The sequence below is a fragment of the Phacochoerus africanus genome, chromosome 9, assembly GCF_016906955.1.
Source record: "Phacochoerus africanus isolate WHEZ1 chromosome 9, ROS_Pafr_v1, whole genome shotgun sequence".
Taxonomy (NCBI): Eukaryota; Metazoa; Chordata; class Mammalia; order Artiodactyla; family Suidae; genus Phacochoerus; species Phacochoerus africanus.
This window is the reverse complement of record NC_062552.1, coordinates 119,271,582-119,290,823: the sequence shown is the minus strand read 5'-3', so window position 1 is coordinate 119,290,823 and position 19,242 is coordinate 119,271,582. Positions and strand designations below refer to the sequence as shown.

The window sequence follows — 19,242 nt, the reverse complement described above, 5'->3', positions numbered from 1 at the left end:
GGGTTTGAATCCAAGCCCCAGCCACGACCTATGCCGCAGCTATGGCAACGCTGGATCCTTTAATCCACTGCACCAGGCTGGGTGTCAAACCTATGCTGCTGGGTGTCAAATCCTTGCTTCTGAAACAACCAGAGCCACTGCAATTGTATTCTTACCCCACTGCACTGCAGAGGGAACTCCACACCAATTTTTTTTTGTCTTTTGTCTTTTTTTAGGGCTGCACCCGCGGCATATGGAGGTTCCCAGGCTAGGGGTCTAATCGGAGCTATTTTTGCTGGCCTACACCACAGCCACAGCAACATGGGATCTGAGCCGTGTCTGCGACCTACACCACAACTCATGGCAATGCCGGATCCTTAACCCACTGAGCGAGACCAGGGATGGAACCTGCAACTTCATGGTTCCTAGTTGGGTTCATTTCCGCTGCTCCACAATGGAACTCGCCCAAAATATTTTCAAAGAACCCTTGATCCCTCCATGCAGCCTACTGCTATATTCACCGACTTTGGAAAATATTACCGCTAATCATGACTCGCTTATCACTTGACTCTTGCTGTGTAACAAGCCATTCCATCCGTTTATAGCTTAAAAGAACAACTGTTTATTTAGCTCTTGATTCTGAAGTTCAGTAATTGAGGCTGAGGTCAGCCGGGCAGTGCTTCTGACCTTAGCTGAGCTCCTTTGTTTGTAGATGAGCAGGGTGGCTGTGCTTCCGGGGGCTGGTGGGCTATTTGAGATGAGTTGGACTACACATCTCTTATTCTCCTGCACGACAGCCGGGGCTTCTCGGAGCAGAGGAAGGGTCAGAGAGGGAGTGGGAGAATGCCTCAAAAACCTTTTCAATGTCACTTGTATCTGGAATCTATATAGCACAAATGAACTATGTACAAAAAAAACCCCCCAAAACTCATAGACGTGGAGAACAGACTTGTAGCTGCCAAGGGGGAGGGGGAGGGGGAGGGGTGGACTGGGAGTTTGGGGTTCGTAGATGCAAACTACTGCATTTGGAGTGGATAAGCAATGAGATCCTGCTGTATAGCACAGGGAACTCTGTCTAGTCACTTGTGATGGAGCATGATGGAGGATAATGTGAGAAAAAGAAATATGTATATATATGTATAGCTGGGCCACTTTGCTGTCCAGCAGAAATTGACAAACACTATAAATCAACTATAATGAAAAAACTTTTTTTAAAAAAAGTGCTTTTCAGTCTTAGACTAGGAACTGGCACAGCATCACTTCCCCTGCTTCCTGGTGGACAAAGAAAGTCACAAGATCAGCCCAGATTCAAGGGGAGAGAAAATAGACTCTGCCGCTTGATGGGAAGTATTGCAAGATCACATTGCAAAGGGCGTGGATGTGGCAGGTTGAGGGAATAATCTAGCTACCACGAGGGGACAGTCTAACTCCCACACCTAATTAGTAGCCAACCTTTCTTGATTCCACCTCCTGAATATTCGTGGGCTGTTTCCCCCACTACCACTGTCTTAATCTAGGCTTTTATCTATTTTGACTTTGATTGTGGCAATGGCCTCCCACTGGCCCGCCTCCTACCTGTTGGCTCCTCATCTCAATAATGCTCACGCTATAGCCAGAGTGGTCCTTCAGAATCCTAAACATGGCTTTGTCCTCCCCCCAGTGGAAACCCTTTCAGCACAGTGTGAGCCTGCCAAGTTTATATCACACGTGGCCTTTCTCAATCAAGTCCAAGCCTACCTCCCTTTTTCCTTATTTGTCTGTGATTTTACCGTGATACATTAGAGGTTTGGATTTCTTTTTATTTTTCTGGCCTGAGAGTCAAGCATCTGGATTCTTGCATCTGTGGCCTAGGGTCTTTCTGGAAAATTCTGTCAAAACACGGCCTCTCCCTTTCTTCTCACCTTTTGAGATGCCATTTAAACATATGTTATTTCTTCTCGGAGCTCCCATCACGGCTCAGCAGTTAAGGAACCCAGCTGATATCCAGGAGGTTGCAGGTTCAATCCCTAGCCTCGATCAACGGGTTAAGGATCCAGCGTTGCCGTGAGCTGTGGTGTGGGTCGCAGACACGTCTCGGATCTGGCGTTGCTGTGGCTGTGGTGTAGGCCGGAAGCCACATCTCTGATTGGATCCCTAGCCTGGGAACCTCCATATGCCATGGGTGCAGCCCTAAAAAGAAAAAAAATTTTTTTTTTAATAAACATACATTATTTCTTCTCATACATGCTTTACCCTGCCTTGTATGTTTTTTCATCCTCTTATCTTTTCATATTGTCTTCTAGGTAGTTTTTTCCTAGCCAATCTTCCACTCGATTTAGCTGTGTCGCATTTGCTATTGTATGTGTTATGTTCTTAACTCTGCATATTGTATTTATCTGTTCTAGAAATTCTACTCGGTTTTTTAAAAAAATCTTCTCTGCCACTTTTTATAGCTTCTGGGTCCTTGCTGAAATTTTTAGGTTTATCATTTTTTTTTTTTTTCGGCTGCACCCAGGGCATATGGGAAGTTCCTGGGCAGGGGATCCAATCTGAGCCTCAGCTGTGACCTACACCACAGCTGCAGCAATGCCAGGTCCTTAACCTACTGTGCCACAGCGGGAACTCCTAGGCTTGTCTTTTAATTCTTTGAACACAGTAGACATAGTTGTTATCACAGGGTGTGTAATAATTGCCTCTCACATCATTTTAGGAATGTCAAGTATTGTGTCTGCCTCTTCTTGTTCTTGGTGTCTTGTATCTGGGTGTGACTGCTTTGAGTGTGTGCTGGACTTTGTCCTTGACAAATACGTATAAGAGTAATTGGAGATTTAGGGTAATCTGTTCTCCAGAGAGGGCTGTTTGTGATGGCCAGGCAAGCCGGGCTTTATCATTCTGGAACCACTGAATCCAATTTCAAAACGTGAGGCTTCCTGGACCCCTGAAATGACTTGGAGCTGGGCTGCAACCCCAAACAAGGTCTGAGGTGACTTCTGATTCCCCTTGAGGTGTGTCAGCCAGAGGAGATGCTTCTCCAGAGGCTTCACCTCTGCAGGGTCCAGAATTTGACCTTGTCTCCCAAGCCCCACGAGGCTGATGTGTTTCACAGCTGCTTGGTGCAGACTGGCAAATGCCCTACGGGCAAAAGTGGGTCTGGACACCAGGCTTACTTCTCTGGATCTTAACCTTTCCCTGGTTTGGCCTCACTCTTTTGTTCACTCTTTGAAGCCTTAAAGATGTTTCTAATATTTTGTCCTCGGCGAGAGCTTTAATTCCCATTACCTAGTTGGCCAAAGTCCTTCCTCCCTGTGTCCTACCTCCTATGGCAGCCACTCCTTTTATCTCCTGCCACCACCACCCGGCTTGAGGCACATCAGAGGTGACTTAGTTCCCCAGAGGAAGCTCCCTTGCTCGGGTGGAACCCCCTATTCTAGGGGGGTCTGAGAAGCTAAGCTTGTGCCTGAATCATGAAGCTGGCAGGATGGGAGAGAGCCAGGACCTCAGGCCAGAACTTAAGCTCAGGCTCTTAGATTTAGAGCCCAGACCACATCCCCGCATCCCCACATCACTACCTCCCAAGAGTCCTGAGGACACAAGATGCCACGATGCCATCTTAGGGAACAAGTTACTGTATTTTGATAGAAAAATCCATCCAGTCGCAACATCACTCTGCCCGGAGTAAAAAGGCCAACAGAGAGACATGTTCAACAACAGTAGCTTTTATAATGATGGTAACTCTTTTTTTTTTTTTTTTTTGCTTTTTAGGGCCGCACCTATGGCATATGGAAGTTCCCAGGCTAGGGGTCCAATCAGAGCTGCAGCTGCCGGCCTACACCACAGCCACAGCAACGCAGGATCCAAGCCATGTCTGTGACCTACACCACGGCTCATGGCAATGCCAGATCCTTAACCCACTGACGGAGGCCAGGGATCGAACCCACAACTTCATGGATACTTGCTGGGCTCATTACCGCTGAGTCACAATGGGAACTTTGTAATGATGCTAATGGGAGGACTTGGTTCTAGACTGCCAGAGCTGGAAGTGACCGTGGCGGTGGACACCACAGCTCCCCTTTCACACTGGAGTCCACTCTCTAACATCCCAGAGAGCAGCTGCCTGGCCTTGGCTTCCATTTGCATGGAGAGGATTCTCACTTTATGTGATCTGTGGGCTGCTTCTTAAGTGACAGTTGACTGGCTCCTCCTGACCAACCAGGTGGGGCCACCTTGGCCGTTTGGAAGTTACACTCGAGCCTGTCTTTTCCCTCTAGGAGCTGGAAGCTCGGGTCCCAGAAGGTCAGCATCTCTTTGAAAACCTCCTTCGTCTTGGACCAGCGAGGGGGGCTTTGGATGAGCTGGAGGATTTGCGCTACCGGTGGATGCTGTACAAGTCCAAACTCAAGGACTCCAGCCTCCTGCTGGTAGGTGCCCAGGATGCACGGGGACCAGGCCCCGGGGGAGACACAGCTCCGCCCACATCCACTCCACCCTGTGTCTCTGCAGACCAGGCTGAGACACACTCAGAGCACATGGAGACTCATGGGTCCTGGGCACTTGACTTGCAATTTGTCATTGGCCTTCCTGCCACTCAGAGAGACAGGAGCTCCAATCAGGACAGGTTTGCTACCTTCCCACCTGAAACCTGAATGTGTATCGTCCCATTTAGTGTTTCCAGGAGCTCCTGTTGTGGTTCAGCGGGTCATGGACCCGGCATAGTCTCTGTGAGGCTGAGGGTTTGATCCCTGGCCTCCTCACTCAGTGAGTTTAAGATCTGGTGTTGTCACAAGCTGCAGTGTAGGTGGCAGATGCAGCTTGGATCTGGTATTGCAGTGGCTGTGAAGTAGGCCGGCAGTTGCAGCTCCAATTCAATGCCCAGCCTGGGAACCTCCATATGCTGCAGGTGCAGCTGTAAAAAGACAAAGAAAAAAAACTTGCTGGTGCCTGCGTGGGTCAGTGGTGGAAGCACTGCCATTTAGTGCTTCCTGCAGCCCTTGACCAGAGTAATTGCCTCTCCAGCCTGCAGATGGGAGCTGAGACTCTGAGGAATTAAAAAACTCAGCCAAGTTCACTGGGCTAGTAAGGGGCAAAGCCAGCTTCAGACACACCCTGGTGTTGGAAGCACGGTGGTGGGAACCCTGGAGTGGACGCTGGGACCCCTAAAATCTAGGGCCCCTCCTCCACTAACCTGCTTCGTGACATTGAGGAAACACCTTCTCCCTTTGGGCCCCTGGGTCTCACACAAAATAATGGTAACAGCCACATTAATAATGGCCTTTATTAAATGCTATGTCCTCATTACAGCTTTATAAAGGAGGTGCTGTTATTATTGCCTGAAAACTGATAGGGACACTGAGGCACACGGTTTCACCCAAGGAGGGGGTGGGTGGGTGGGGGGTGGCCTCCTGGAGCTGCAAGCTCTGGGGCTCCAGCTTTGCTGGCCCTGAAGCAGCCAAGTCAGCCACTAGGTGTCAGCCCAGCCCCAGCCAGGTCGGCACGCCCGTGGCCTTGGCCCAGGCCTTCCCAGACGGAATCCCACCTGGGCCCAAAGTGCGTTAAAAAGCTCATTAAATTGAATCACCTGCTGGTTCAGCCTGTCCAGATGACCAGGAGTTTTAAAGAAACACTCCCCTGACAAAATGAATATTCCATTACAGGCTCTGTTGGGATTTAAGTTTCACTCACTTAACTTCGTTTTTTTCCCCGTTTCCTCTCCTTCCCTAAAATAACAGACGGGGAGTTCTCCAGGGGAGCCGACTGGATTCCAAAAGGTACGGCGTCTGCCATCTGCTCCGCTCAGCTAGAGGGCAGGGCGTCTGGGGGAGGGGGGGTGGCTGCGTCGCTGGGGCAGGACCCCTGGGCTTTCTGGAAGGTTCCGTGAAGTCCGAGGAAGGTGTATGAGGCGTTGGCTCTGGGCTGCACTGTCCTGGGCCCCAGGGCCCTGACTCCCGGGGACACACAAAATGTACTTGGCTGTGACAGGACCTGGGAGACGTGAGCATCCTGGATAATATCCAGGACCCTGTTAATAATTATCTGTGATGACAGGCCTAAACCAGGACTGTCCCAGGCACCCTGGAGGGTTCCAGGCCACCTGAGTAGTAGACGGCATAGGGGGCTCAGGGGGGACACAGAGGAGGGGGTGGCTGTGTCCGTTGTGTTCCACCAGCCGGCGTTTCCACTTCGGCCTTCTGTGACGAGCAGGGCTTGCAGGGCAAAGCAATGACACTAGCAGCAGTAATCACAGCAATAATTAGGAATAATAATTATTACTCTAGATGCTGTGTGTTGATCATTCACTGTGTGCCAGGAGTCTGCCAAATCGTGGTTAGGGCGTTCCATTGACACCCAGGAGGTGTCACTGCCGCAGTGTTATGCATGAGGAAAGCCAGACACGGCCAGATTGGAGGGACATATTCAGGGAAGGCACAGGACTCCTGAGAGGGCCCTGGCCTCTGAGTCCTCAGCCCATGCCTACCTTCCTCACTGTGCCTTGGAACAAGCATGCCCGGGGCCTGACGGCTCTCTTCACTTCTGCAAAAGCCTCGTGGAAACTGAATCCCCAGTGCCACCTTTTCTGAGAGCGCGCTGGTTGTCCTGCCGAGTGTTGGTTCCTGATGACGTGTGCCTCTGGTAGGCTCTGTTCCAAAGAGCCCCGGGGCCTCCAGCCCCCTTGTGCTGTGGTCGGGTCCCCAAGGCCTCTGTACACCCACACTTCTTGGTCTCCAGCTCATATTCGTGTCTCCATCTACAGGACAAGAGGTGTCCCAGGGCTGGAGTGGGGGTGGGGGAGAACCAGAGTCAGGAGGCCAGCGCTGTGCTCTGAGCCCCGCATCCACCAGCTGTGAGGTCTTGGGCAAGTTGCTTTGACTCCTGCGGCTTACTTTCCCCATCTGTAAAATGGAACCATCAATGCTGACTTTATACCATGAACAAATTTTGAAGCTCATGTGAACTATTCATTCTCTTTTCTTTTTTAATTTAGAGCCACAGGTGCAGCATGTGGACTTCCCAGGCTAGGGGTCCGGTTGAAGCTGCAGCTGCTGGCCTACACCACAGCCACAGCAATGCCAGATCTGAGCCACATCTGTGACCTACACCACAGCTCATGGCAATGCCAGATCCCTGATCCACTGAGTGAGGCCAGGGATCAAACCCACACCCTCATGGATCCTAGTCAGATTCAGTTCCACTGAACCACAACGGGAACTCCTACTGTTCATGTTTTTGTTTTTGTTTTTGTTTTTGTTTTGTCTTTTTAAGGCCACACCCAGGGCATATGGAGGTTCTCAGGCTAGGGGTCGAATGGAACTGTAGCTGATGGCCTACACAACAGCCACAGCAAAGCCAGATTCTTAACCCACTGAATGGGGCCAGTGTTCGACCCTTCATCCTCATGGATGCTAGTCAGATTCGTTTCCGCTGAGCCATGATGGGAACTCCTACCATTCATTCTTTAGAGAAGAGCTGAAAGCCCTGGTCCACTGCCCCCCCCCCATTTAGAAAAACAAGGGGCTCTTGAGAAACAGGGGAGAACCTCAGGAAGGGCAGGGTGGCCCACTCAGCCCAGGCTGCGACTCCTGGTGGCACTTGGGGGGCCCAGGGCCAGGTGTCTAGGCTGCCTCCAGTTCCCGCACTTTAAGCCCCTCTCTGGCCTGTAGCTCCCAGACCAGAGTCCAGCGGGGAGTCATGTCTGGGGGTGCCCTGGTGGTTTTGAGTAGGGGGACACCTGACTGGCTGATACCAGCCCTGCAGCGCGACTCAGGTTCCTGGGGGCCTGAGAGCCGGTTAACGTGGAGTGTTCACAGCCGTATGTTCAGTATCGTCTCATTCATTCATTCCACAAATACTTACCGAGTGCCGACTTTGTGCCAAGCACTGGTTTAGCTACTTGAGATGTATCATTGCCCAGGTGGGCTGCACATGCTGCCTATGGGGCCTATGGAGCCTAAGGGGTGGGGGGACATGGGAGAGAGAGGGTCACATGCCCAGCTGGGCTGGCGTTGCTCTGGTCAGAGAGCGCCCAAGGACAGCAGGCGCCTGTGGTCTTTACAGCTGCAAGGTGGATCTTATCTATGGCAGATGTTGGGCACAGCTTCGGGGGGTATGCAAAGCAGGCAGGCTCTAAATAGCTTAAAAAAAGAATCTGCTTCTTTGGATTGAAAACAAATGGAGGTGTGAGAGTTTGAGTTTGGGGCTGGCTTTTGAGCTAATGGGTCTCAGCCTCCTGTGAGGAAGCAAGCCACCCAGAGGCCACTATGCAGAGGCCTTCCAGGGCTCCTTAATATGACAGTTTGATTAAGCACAGGTTTCTGGTCCCCACCCCCGGAGTTTCAGATGCCTTAGGTCTGGGGTGGCCCTAGGATCTGTATTTCCAGTAAGTTCCCAAGGTGATGTGGCCACTTCTGGCTTGGGGACCAGGCTTTGAGGACCGCTGCTTTATGCTCTGGATTTGAATCCAGGATCCACCATTAGTGTGTGTGATCCATTGGCGAGTCACTTAACCACAGTTTTCCAATGAAGACAATATGGGTCCCCCAAACTAAGAGTCAAGTTCTCCTTGTAAACTAATGCAAAGCAGGCTCTTAATTGCCATGAAAATGAGGAGCCTGGAGATGTCTGCAGACACTGCCCCTGCTTCTCTCTCTCAGAGCCGGGGGGTAAAGCCACTTCCGGGGGTGGATGGGGGATCCTCCCGACGGTGTGGTTCTGGCGTTCCGCCAGGTGAGGTGTGCGCATGCATATGCGTATGTTGGGTCTGCACACGCGTGCCCACCTGCACACACACACATACACACACACACACACACGCAGGCCCAGCAGGTAGAAAGTAGGTGCTGTCTTCCGAGGCTGTAATCTTGCCAACTTAAAAACATTCCATATATTATTTTTAGTCTGAAGGGAAGGGGAAAAAAAAAAAATCCCTGCCCTAAAGCTAATTATTTATGAGCAGTTGGCTCTCCACGCTTTTTTTCCTCTCCGCGAACCGAACCACTGAAGGCTCCAACTACGTCAGTGCCTTCAGCCTGCTTGTTTATATAAACAGGATAATTAAGATTTATTAAATTTGCAGCTGCCCACACACTTGCCAGCTCAGTGCCACCGGATACGTCTGCCTGCAGCCTTCAGACGCATGAAATATCATTGCTTTTCAAGTTGCCATTGGGCTGTGAAATTCCTGCCTTGGGGCAGAGAAGTGGTCCCGCGTCAGACAGCCGTGTAGTGGAACGGATTTGCCCATGTTTGCATTTGCCGGGGTGACCTAGGCAGGGCCACGCGCTGGAGTTGCGGGGGGGTGGGGGTGGGGAGATGGAGAACGAAGTCCTCCCGTGGGTCCCCTGCTGTGGCCCCTGAGCGATGGATCGAGATGCTGAGAGACCCGAGGGTGGCATTTTATGCACTTGCCCATATTTCACAGGTTTTAAAACTCAGTTTTTCCCATCGCTGGAACGGGGTTGTTCTTCCAGCGAGGATTGGGGTTTATGTTCTATCACCCGGGACACTGAGATTTCTCTCCCTCTTTTTCTTTCTTTTTTTTTTTTTTGTTTGTTTAATGATCATGGATGGATTGAGGGCGAGGGAAGGAAGGCACGGCAGCCTGGTACCCACACATCTGCTACTGGGCAGGGCCCCGACCTTGATAGAGGAATGACAAGGTCACCCCCCCCCCCCACTCCGTTTGTTTCATCCAAAGATTCTTCCCATCAACAAACCACACCACCTCCTGTAGGCCAGCTCAGATCCTCCCAGCCCTGGCCTCTCCGAAACCAACCAGGGGGCTGGAAAAGTAGAGCTGCCCCAGTGAGGAGATCAAATGAACCCAGCCCCCACCCCACCCCAGGCGCTGCCATCCTGTCCCCGGGTGGGAGCCCGTCCGCAGCCTCTGATGCTCCTGGGAAGAGCGTCTCCGGCTCTAACTGAAGGCTTTCGCACCAACAACTTAGTGAAGAAGGTGCGCAAGGCATTGTGGGCAGGCCCCGCCCAGGAGACTTCCCGCAGCAGGCAGGGAAGTGGAGCGGGCCCCAGACACCGCCCCCTGCTGGGGGTTCTAGAGGAAACCCTGGGAGAAGGAGCCAGCCAGCACCTGGCTCAGCATCTGTCCGAGTTGCAAGTGAGAGTTGAGGGGAGCATTGACGTGGCCCATCATGAATTGCCAGAGAAAAGCTGGCCCCTGGCCATCACCCTGAGCTCTTGGCACTGACCTGAAAGCATCTTTGTGCTGAGAATGAGGCCCGATCAGTTCCTGGAAAGACCCTGAAAGCCCCAGTGGTGATGCAGCGTGACTTCCACACTGGAGGCCCTGGGTCAGGGTGGGACCAGCTTCAGCAGAGGCTTTTGTCACTGTGGCTGGGAAAACACACCACGTGGGATGATGGAAGGAGCCTGGTCGTGGAGCTGTGCTGGCAATTTGAGTCTGTCCTTCTGACCTTGGGCTGGTTATGTCCTGTGGGTTCAGTTTTTTCCTCTGAGAAATGGGCACAGGGGACCTCCCAGAGCTGGCCAGGAGCTCAGACAGCCTGTGAGCAGCCAGGGGGGCGGGAGGGGGGGGAGCTGAGCACGGGGCTGGGGCATGATCGCTCACTGCGTTTGTTAATGCCTGGAGCCCAGATGTTCTGGGGAGCCAGGGGGACCGAGCAGACAGCTCACAGATCAGCGAATGTCTGCGTGGTCACCACAGGCACCAAGAGGAGAGCAGGCGGCCAGATACCCAGGAAGGGAAACGGGCTTTTTATTCATAATTTCATTCTTTCAACAAATATTTCTTGAGCATTGCTGGGATACAGCAATGAACCAAACCAATGTGGACCCTGCCTCCAGGGAGGCCAGGGGAACACAGACTTTAGTCAGTAACCCGGAGTTCCCACTGTGGTACAACAGGATCTGTGGCATCCCTGCAGTACCCAGGATGCAGGTTTGAGCCCCAGCCCAGCCTGGTAGGTTAAAGGATCCTGTGAAGCCCCAGCCTCAGTGTAGCTTACAGATGCAGCCTGGATTTGATCTCAGGCCTCAGAATTCCATAAACCACACTGGGGCGGCCAAAAAAAAAAAGAAAAGAAAAGAAAAGAAAATCAGTAACCCAAAGGAAAGGTATTGGGTTACTGAGAATGTGTCATACAGCTTTTTTGGTCTAGAGACAGGGAAGGGCCCCCTGAGGAAGTGACTCATAATCTGAGATTAGAGTGATCAGTAGGATTGAACCAGATGCGCTGAAGAAAGATGGGTCTTCTAGCAGACAGGATATCCTGTGCAAAGGCCCTGTGGCAGGAGCGTGGCAGGGCCTTTAAGGGGCCAAGAGATGGCATTTAGGGAGCACGGGTTTTCCTCTGTGATGGGGCTGAGGAGGTTGATGGTATCTGATCCCTGGCATCTGGATGCAGGGGGAAGCTCGAGGGACTGGGAGGAGTTACCCATCTGCCCTGGTACCCATCAGCTGGAGGAGGAAAGGAGTATTTGCCGAGCACCAGCTGTGATGTTGAGCGTAGCCTGCACCATTTATCCTTGGGACTCTGGAAGGCAACTGTCAGTCTCCCTTTTCCCCAACAGATGAAAGCACTGAAGCTCAGAGAGGCTGAGTGACCTGCCCTAGGTCACACAGCTAGGAAGTGACAGGACCAGGTTAGAACCCAGAACTCCAAACCTTTTCTTTCCCCCACATCCCTTCTCACCCAGAAGATGAAGTCACAATTCCTGCAATAAACTCACTTTGCCTGAACTCCTCAAAACCCTAGAGGCTCAGGTCCGGGGTGAGGGATAGTGAAGGACTCTCAGGTATTTAATTACCTGTTCCCTCCCCCGCCCACCCACCATGTGCTGTGGGCCCTCTGGTCCACCCCCCAAGGGATGGGGAGCTTATCACTTCCGGAGGCAGCCCCTTCTCTCTTTGGGTAGTTCTAATCAGGCAGAACACACGTAGTACTTTCTCTGGGGAAACCGAGGCACAGAGAAGCACCCAGATGTGGGAAGAGCTGCGTTGTAAAGTTCTTTGTTGGCTTCTTAGAAGGGAGTTCATGCCTATTTGTGTGTGCAGGTGTGTTTGTGTGTGTGCTTATGTGGGTGTTTTCTAATCATTTGAGAATTGTAGTAAAATGTACCTTCTATTTTTTTTTTTTTTGTCTTTTGTTGTTGTTGTTGCTATTTCTTGGGCTGCTCCCGTGGCATATGGAGGTTCCCAGGCTAGGGGTTGAATCGGAGCTGTAGCCACCGGCCTACGCCAGAGCCACAGCAACTCGGGATCCGAGTCACGTCTGCAACCTACACCACAGCTCACGGCAACGCCGGATCGTTAATCCACTGAGCAAGGGCAGAGACGGAACCCGCAACCTCATGGTTCCTAGTCGGATTCGTTAACCACTGCGCCACGACGGGAACTCCTAGTAAAATGTACCTTCTATTTTAAAGAGCATTTTAGGAGTTCCCATCATGGCTCAGGGGTCAAAAAACCAACTAGGATCCATGAAGATGTTGATTTGAACCCTGGCCTCACTCAGTGGGTTAAAGATCTGGTGTTGCCGTGGGCTGCAGCGTGGGTCGCAGATGGAGTTTAGATCCTGCATTGCTGTGCTGTGGTGTAGGATGACAGCTGCAGCTCCGATTTGACCCCTAGCAAGAGAACTTCCATATATAGCAGGTGCCGCCCAGAAACAAAAAAAACATTTAAACAGCATTCTAGAATTCAGGGCTCAAATGAGGATGTGAGCTCTAAACGAACAGACCCTGGGCAGGCAGCGGGTGTCCTTGAAAAAGACCACCCCGTCAACACTTTGGACCATCAGAGATATTGTCCCCAGAGGATCGTGGTTGAGGCCCAACTCCTCACTTAAATAAGCAAAGTGTTGGCTCTGAGGATGGAGAAGCAAACAGAAGTAGGACCCTTAGAACCAGATCTCACGGGGGAGCCCATTAAAGACAGGCTTTCAGCTGGGCGTGAACCCAGGCCAGGATGAGCCTACAAGGTATCTCACTGTCTGCCCTCTCTGGATGGGTCAGAGATGTGGAGTAGAGTGAAGTCAATATGAATGGTCAAAGAGTCAAGTTAGAGCCCCACAGACCGAGGCAGCCGAGTGGGTGGGCAGGAGCACGCACCAGCCGGCTCTGACTCAGCCCGGCAGCTGCATGAAGATCTGCCTTTTCTGTGCTCTCGTGCTCTTTCAGCTGTTTAAATGGCTTTATCATGCTCCGATCCTAAAGCCACTGCTGAAACAAATGCAGGCAGGAGTGATTCTCCACTGTGTAGGTTATAAGAAGTCTGTTTTTACACAGTCCACATCTAAGGACTTTGATGAGTGTGAACATTCGAAGCTAGAGGCATAGGGTCAAGTGTAATCCATCTAGAGGAGAGGGCAGGAGAGTGGGTGAGATGATTCAGGAAGGAGAGGCAGAGAGACTGAAGTGCTCAGATCAGAACTTCCCAGGAACACCTGCACACTTCCTATCACTATCATCCCCACCATCACTGCCACCATCATCCCTGCCATCATCATCCTCACCACCATCATCATCCTCACCATCATCATTATCATCCCCATCATCATCCTCACCATCATCATCATCCTCACCATCATCATCATCCTCACCATCATCATCATCCTCACCATCATCATTATCATCCCCATCATCATCCTCACCACCATCATCATCCTCCCCATCATCATCCTCACCATCATCATCATCATCATCCCCATCATCATCATCCTCACCATCATCATCCCCATCATCATCCTCACCATCATCATTATCCTCACCATCATCATCCCCATCATCATCCTCACCATCATCATTATCCTCACCATCATCATCATCCTCACCACCATCATCATCATCCCCATCATCATCCTCACCATCATCATCATCATCCCCATCATCATCCTCACCATCATCATCCTCACCATCATCATCATCATCCCCATCATCATCCTCACCATCATCATCCTCACCATCATCATCATCCTCACCATCATCATCCTCACCATCATCATCATCATCCCCATCATCATCATCCTCACCATCATCATCCCCATCATCATCCTCACCATCATCATTATCCTCACCATCATCATCCTCACCATCATCATCATCCCCATCATCATCCTCACCATCATCACCATCATCATCATCCTCACCATCATCATCATCCCCATCATCATCATTATCCTCACCATCATCATCCTCACCATCAGCATCATCCATCATCATCATATCCTCACCATCACATCCCAACCATATACCTCACCCATCATCATCATCATCCCCATCATCATCCTCACCATCATCATCATCCTCACTGCCATCCTCCTCCTCCTCATCATATCCTCAACATCATCATTCTCATCATCATCATCCTCACCATCATTGGTATTGTCGTTGTTGTCATCATCATCATCACTTGACTCAGTGCCCTGGAAGGTGAACTTTTGGTTCCTCCGGGAGCTGGTAGATATATTCTATAATAATTGTACTACTAATAAGAGCACATATACTTTTTAATCTGTGAATAAATGTACTTTGCTTAGAGTCCACACCACAACCTGGCAGATGAGGGTGGATGTTTTATCCCCATTTAGCAGAGAAGGGAACTGAGGCTCAGAGAGGTTTCTGACTTGCCCAAAGTCATACAGCTAGTGTGTGAAAGAATTTGCATTGGTGTCTAGTGGACCAAGTTCCTGAGAGCTAGGTCCCTGTCCTGAACCATGCTGCATCTTCGCTGCGGAGCCTCTACCTTACTAAGTGGCTAGATCTTGGACCTCATGAAGCTGCAACCCAGCCAGTCCCTCTAGAATTTAGGAAACGTCCTTTAGCCTCTTTTGTAGACATTGCAGCAAAGAAGCTCATGAGGAAATTGGACTTGTGAGGCTGACCTTCAGGTGATATTGGGGGTGTTGATGATGAAGATGGTCATGAGGAACAAGGAGGAGGAGGACAAGGAAGAGGAGGTGGAGATTAAGAAAGTGATGGTGAAGAACATGATGATGAACGTGGACATGATGATGCTGGTGATCATGGTGGTGACGCTGCTGCTCGCGGTGGTGCTGATGCTGATGCTGATCATGGTGATGATGGTCATGGTGATGATAATGACGCTGCTGCTCGCGGTGGTGCTGATGCTGATGCTGATCATGGTGATGATGGTCATGGTGATGATAATGACGCTGCTGCTCGCGGTGGTGCTGATGCTGATGCTGATCATGGTGATAATGGTCATGGTGATGATAATGACGCTGCTGCTCACGGTGGTGCTGACGCTGACGCTGATGCTGATCATGGTGATAATGGTCATGGTGATGATAATGACGCTGCTGCTCGCGGTGGTGCTGATGGCTGATGCTGATCATGGTGATAATGGTCATGTGATGATAATGACGCTGCTGCTCGCGGTGGTGCTGACGCTGATGCTGATCATGGTGATGAAGGTCATGTGATGATAATGACGCTGCTGCTCACGGTGGTGCTGATGCTGATGCTGATCATGGTGATGATGGTGATGATGACCATGATTTAGATGGTGACAATAATTTTTGTTTTCTTTTGTTATTATTTTTTCAAACCCTTTTGTGGAGGGCTGACTTTCAATAGATCGCAGCAAGGGAGCTTGCCCTCCTGCTTATAAACCTTGATCCAGAAGTAGGTCATCTTTGGAGCTCCCATGGCTGGCTCACCAGTACCAACTAGTATCCATGAGAATGTGGGTTCAGTTCCTGACCTCGCTCAGTGGGTAAAGGATCTGACGTTGCCGTGAGCTGTGGTGTAGGTTGCAGATGCGGCTCGGATCTGCATTGATGTGGCTGATGGAGCTGTAGCTGTGATTTGCCCCTAGCCTGGGAACTTCCATATGCCACAGGTTCCAGCCTAAAAAGGAAAAAAAAAAAAAAAGCAGGTCATCTTCAAATGGTTTAGCACCAGGTTCCCCAAGCACAAGAATGTGTCTTATGTAAGGGGTGAGGGGGCATGGAAAGAGGGGGGTACTTTGCACTGGGGCATGTGGTGGGGCCGATGAGGGGACCGGCTATCCGAGGCCAACCATGGCCCCACAGTGCTGCTGTATGGTTCTGCCCAGGCAGGATTCTGACTTTGAGACCTTCAGTCATAATCCTACAGAGAGTGGCTTCACCCCATTGGCTCCTCGGCCAAACACAGGCACCACGGATGATGACAGCATTAATGATGCATATCAATAATAATGACAGCAGCTTTTGGTATCAATTATGTGCCAGGCTCTGTCTCACTGAATCCTCATGACAACGTTGCAGGCAGGGACCATTATTCCCCCTGTTTATAAAAGAGACACCTGACATTTAGAGAGCTTGAGTGACCTTCTTAAGACTCACACCCAGGGAGTTCCCACTTGTGGCACAGTGGGTAACAAATCTGACTAGGAACCATGAGGTTGCGGGTTCAATCCCTGGCCTTGCTCAGTGGGTGAAGGATCCATCGTTGCCGTGAGCTGTGGTGTAGGTCGCAGATGCAGCTCGGATCCCACAATGCTGTGGCTCTGGCGGAGGCCGGCGGCTGCAGCTCCAATTAGACCCCTAGCCTGGGAACCTCCATGTGCCGTGGGAAGCGGCCTCAGAAAAGACAAAAAAAAAAAAAAAAGATTCACACCCAGGACTCTTATACCCAGGAAGAGATCTATGGGGTAACAAAGCCTGTAACTTGTTCCCCTTCCTTTCACACCCTGAGGGGTTTGAGAAAACTAGAGATCCTTGTTTCTGGCAGAATTGACGTCAGTCCCACTTCACAGATGGGAAAGCTGAGGCTTGCGTGGAGAGCCAGCCAGAGTCACTCTGCCCCTCGCACGCCGAGCCCCTGAGCCCACTCACGTCTCCTCTCTGGTTCTGCAGACTCCACGGGGCGAGGGCTGGGCGCCTTCTGCCGGAAGGTGTGCTGCGTGGCGCTCCCCCTGCAGCTGCTGCTGCTGCTGCTGCTCCTGCTGCTCTTCCTGCTCCCTGTCGGGGAAGAGCACCGCAGCTGCTCGCTGGCCAACAACTTCGCCCGCTCCTTCAGGTTCATGCTCCGCTACAACGGCCCCCCACCCACTTAGCCCCCCGGACCACGCGGGCCACATTCTTCTCCAAACTTCCATCAGCCCCGGGGCTCCTCCAGAGGATGCGGGGGAAACTGGAAACAGGGCAAGCGGAGCCCGCGGAGCTGCATCCATGTAAATACTGTATCTGTGGTCTTCAGAAGAATGTTACTTTTATACAATACCCTCTTAGTCTGTTTATACTAAATGTGTACCCTGTGTGATGAGGGGGTAAGGCACAGAATTTTTATATGCTCTGTGTGCACATGCTCAGTCTGTATAATTTCATATATGACCTCTATTTGTCATTGGGAAGATTCCCAGCAGCGTACTTGTCCAGTGGGATCTTGTAGCCTTTTGGCCTTGGTCTGCAGTCAGCCCTGGAAAGCAGGAGCAATAACATGTCGCTTTTACAGCCACCTCCTCCCACCCAAGAGGCAAGCTCCCCACCCAGATGTTCTGGAAGAGGCCGCCGAGGTGTCAGCATGGAAGAACAACACTGGCCCTCACTCAGAGCCCAGTAACTCTTGCTTTACGCACAGTGAGAACAGCCATGCTCGTCTCGTCTTTAAATTGACAATGAATTAGATGCCGTGGATTAGAGTGGAGAGGGTGCGGATCCCGGGCAAGCTGAGTGACAGCAGTGAAAAGTGGCATGTGATAGGGCGAGGTTAGGGAGGAAAAGAACCCCAGAGCACCGCAGAACATGGGGACATCAAGTGCAAGGGGCCCGGATAGCGTGGACCAGCGATGAACATCCAAGGTCGGTATGCCGAGTCTTCAGGAAATGGTTAGCTTGAGCTCCGTATGTTGTTTGCCCTGTTCAGGGAGAATGTGACAGAGAGAAATCATATGGTTAAGATTTTGATCCCCAAGGGTAAGCAGTCCGTGCAGCACCCGCCTGACATGCCCACCAAGATGTGTCACCTCCGTTGCTCTTTGGCTGAGTTTTTTTTCATCATCTAAGACTCAGGTTGAAGGGACAGAGGGGAGCATCTGCCGCATCAGGGACCAGGGCTCGAGGGTCCAAGGCAGAGAGGAGAGGTCCGCCGTGGAGCTGAGCCTGTCTGTCCCTCCTCCTCCGGAAGGGACTTTGGAGAGAGGTGGGTCCTCTGGGCCAAGAATGTCCCACCTGTGCACCTACAAGGGACCCAGGTCCCTGTTGACCGGGGTGTGGCAGTCAGGCCCACAGACCGCTTGCGCTTTGAGGCTGGAACTGTCTTCCTCCCCCCAGGGAATTAGCAACGGTTCCTAAGTGCTTCATAACTGGATCTTATTTTCCCCAAATCGACACTAGTTTTCCTTTTTAAAAAATGCTGGAGCTCTCCTTGTGGCTCTCAGTCGGTTAAGAACCTGACTAGTATCCCTGAGGATGCGGGTTCGATCCCCGGCCTCACTCAGTGGATTAAGGAACAGGTGTAGCGCTGCCAGGTGGGAGTGTCTACGTATATTTTTTAAACGTTGACAATGATGCCATAGAGCTTGTTGGCATCACTTTTTTTTTAAAAAAGAGAATTGATATTTTCATACTTTCATGCAAATACTGTTGCGACATAACAACCACTGACGGTGCTTTTCAACTGTAATCTCTTTTGCTTAACGTGGGTGCAGGCAGGTATGATTTTTATGATTTTCTAGCTTCCCGAGCGCCAACTGGAAGAGCTTTAAAGTGCCTTTTGAGAAAGGGGTCACAGAGGGACCTTGCTATGTTTATTTTTCCTCTGTGGCCCCAGAGCAGGGAAGGTGGTGAGACGTGTAACCATTACTGCCCAGTCCCAGTCTATGTCTATGCATGCGTGTGTGTGTGTGTGTGTGTGTGTGTGTGTGTGCGGGCCTCGGAGACAGAGGAAGGGAAAAGAGAGGAGGGGAGAGAGTAAGAGAGTTGGGGCAGAAGAGAGAGAGAGAAAAAGAGGAAGGGAGAGAGAGCTAGAGAGAGAGCTAGAGGGGATGGGGAGAGGGCAGAGAGGAGAGAGAAATGCCCTGGGCCTGATGGAAAAGCTGCTGGTCCCCCTCCTTCGCTGTGTCTCTCGCCAAGTCCATAAGGGAGCCCCGAGAGTGGCTGTGCCTGGGGCAGTGTGGGGGTGCAGGGAGGTCCCTGCCTGCTGCAAATCCTGAGATGCCTGTGGCATCCTTTGAAGTCTGTTACCCGAGTGTCTCGCTGGTGGCAGCCAGTGACCCCCCAGCGAGCCTCCTGTGTCCCCAGGTCCCGATCATGCCCTAATTCCCGCGCTCAGGGGGACTCAGCGAATGGAGCAGGGGCTCCCCCCAACTTC

The 19,242-nt window shown here is 51.3% G+C and overlaps 1 protein-coding gene across 3 annotated transcripts in view; it reads left to right on the top strand.

Annotated features, from left to right (window-relative positions):
- The window catches only part of SYNE3 (spectrin repeat containing nuclear envelope family member 3), a 99,851-nt gene extending 81,018 nt beyond the window's left edge, over positions 1–18,833 (top strand). For 2 of the 3 annotated variants that reach the window (XM_047794492.1, XM_047794491.1), the window contains 3 exons: positions 4,227–4,376; positions 5,685–5,723; positions 16,788–18,833. In XM_047794492.1, the coding sequence (XP_047650448.1) occupies positions 4,227–4,376; positions 5,685–5,723; positions 16,788–17,108 (510 nt within the window). In that variant the 3' untranslated portion in view covers positions 17,109–18,833. Of the gene's footprint in view, positions 1–4,226; positions 4,377–5,684; positions 5,731–12,796; positions 12,806–16,787 lie in introns of all 3 variants that reach the window. The other variant, XM_047794493.1, reaches the window with a different exon arrangement.
- Positions 18,834–19,242: the final 409 nt, after the last annotated feature.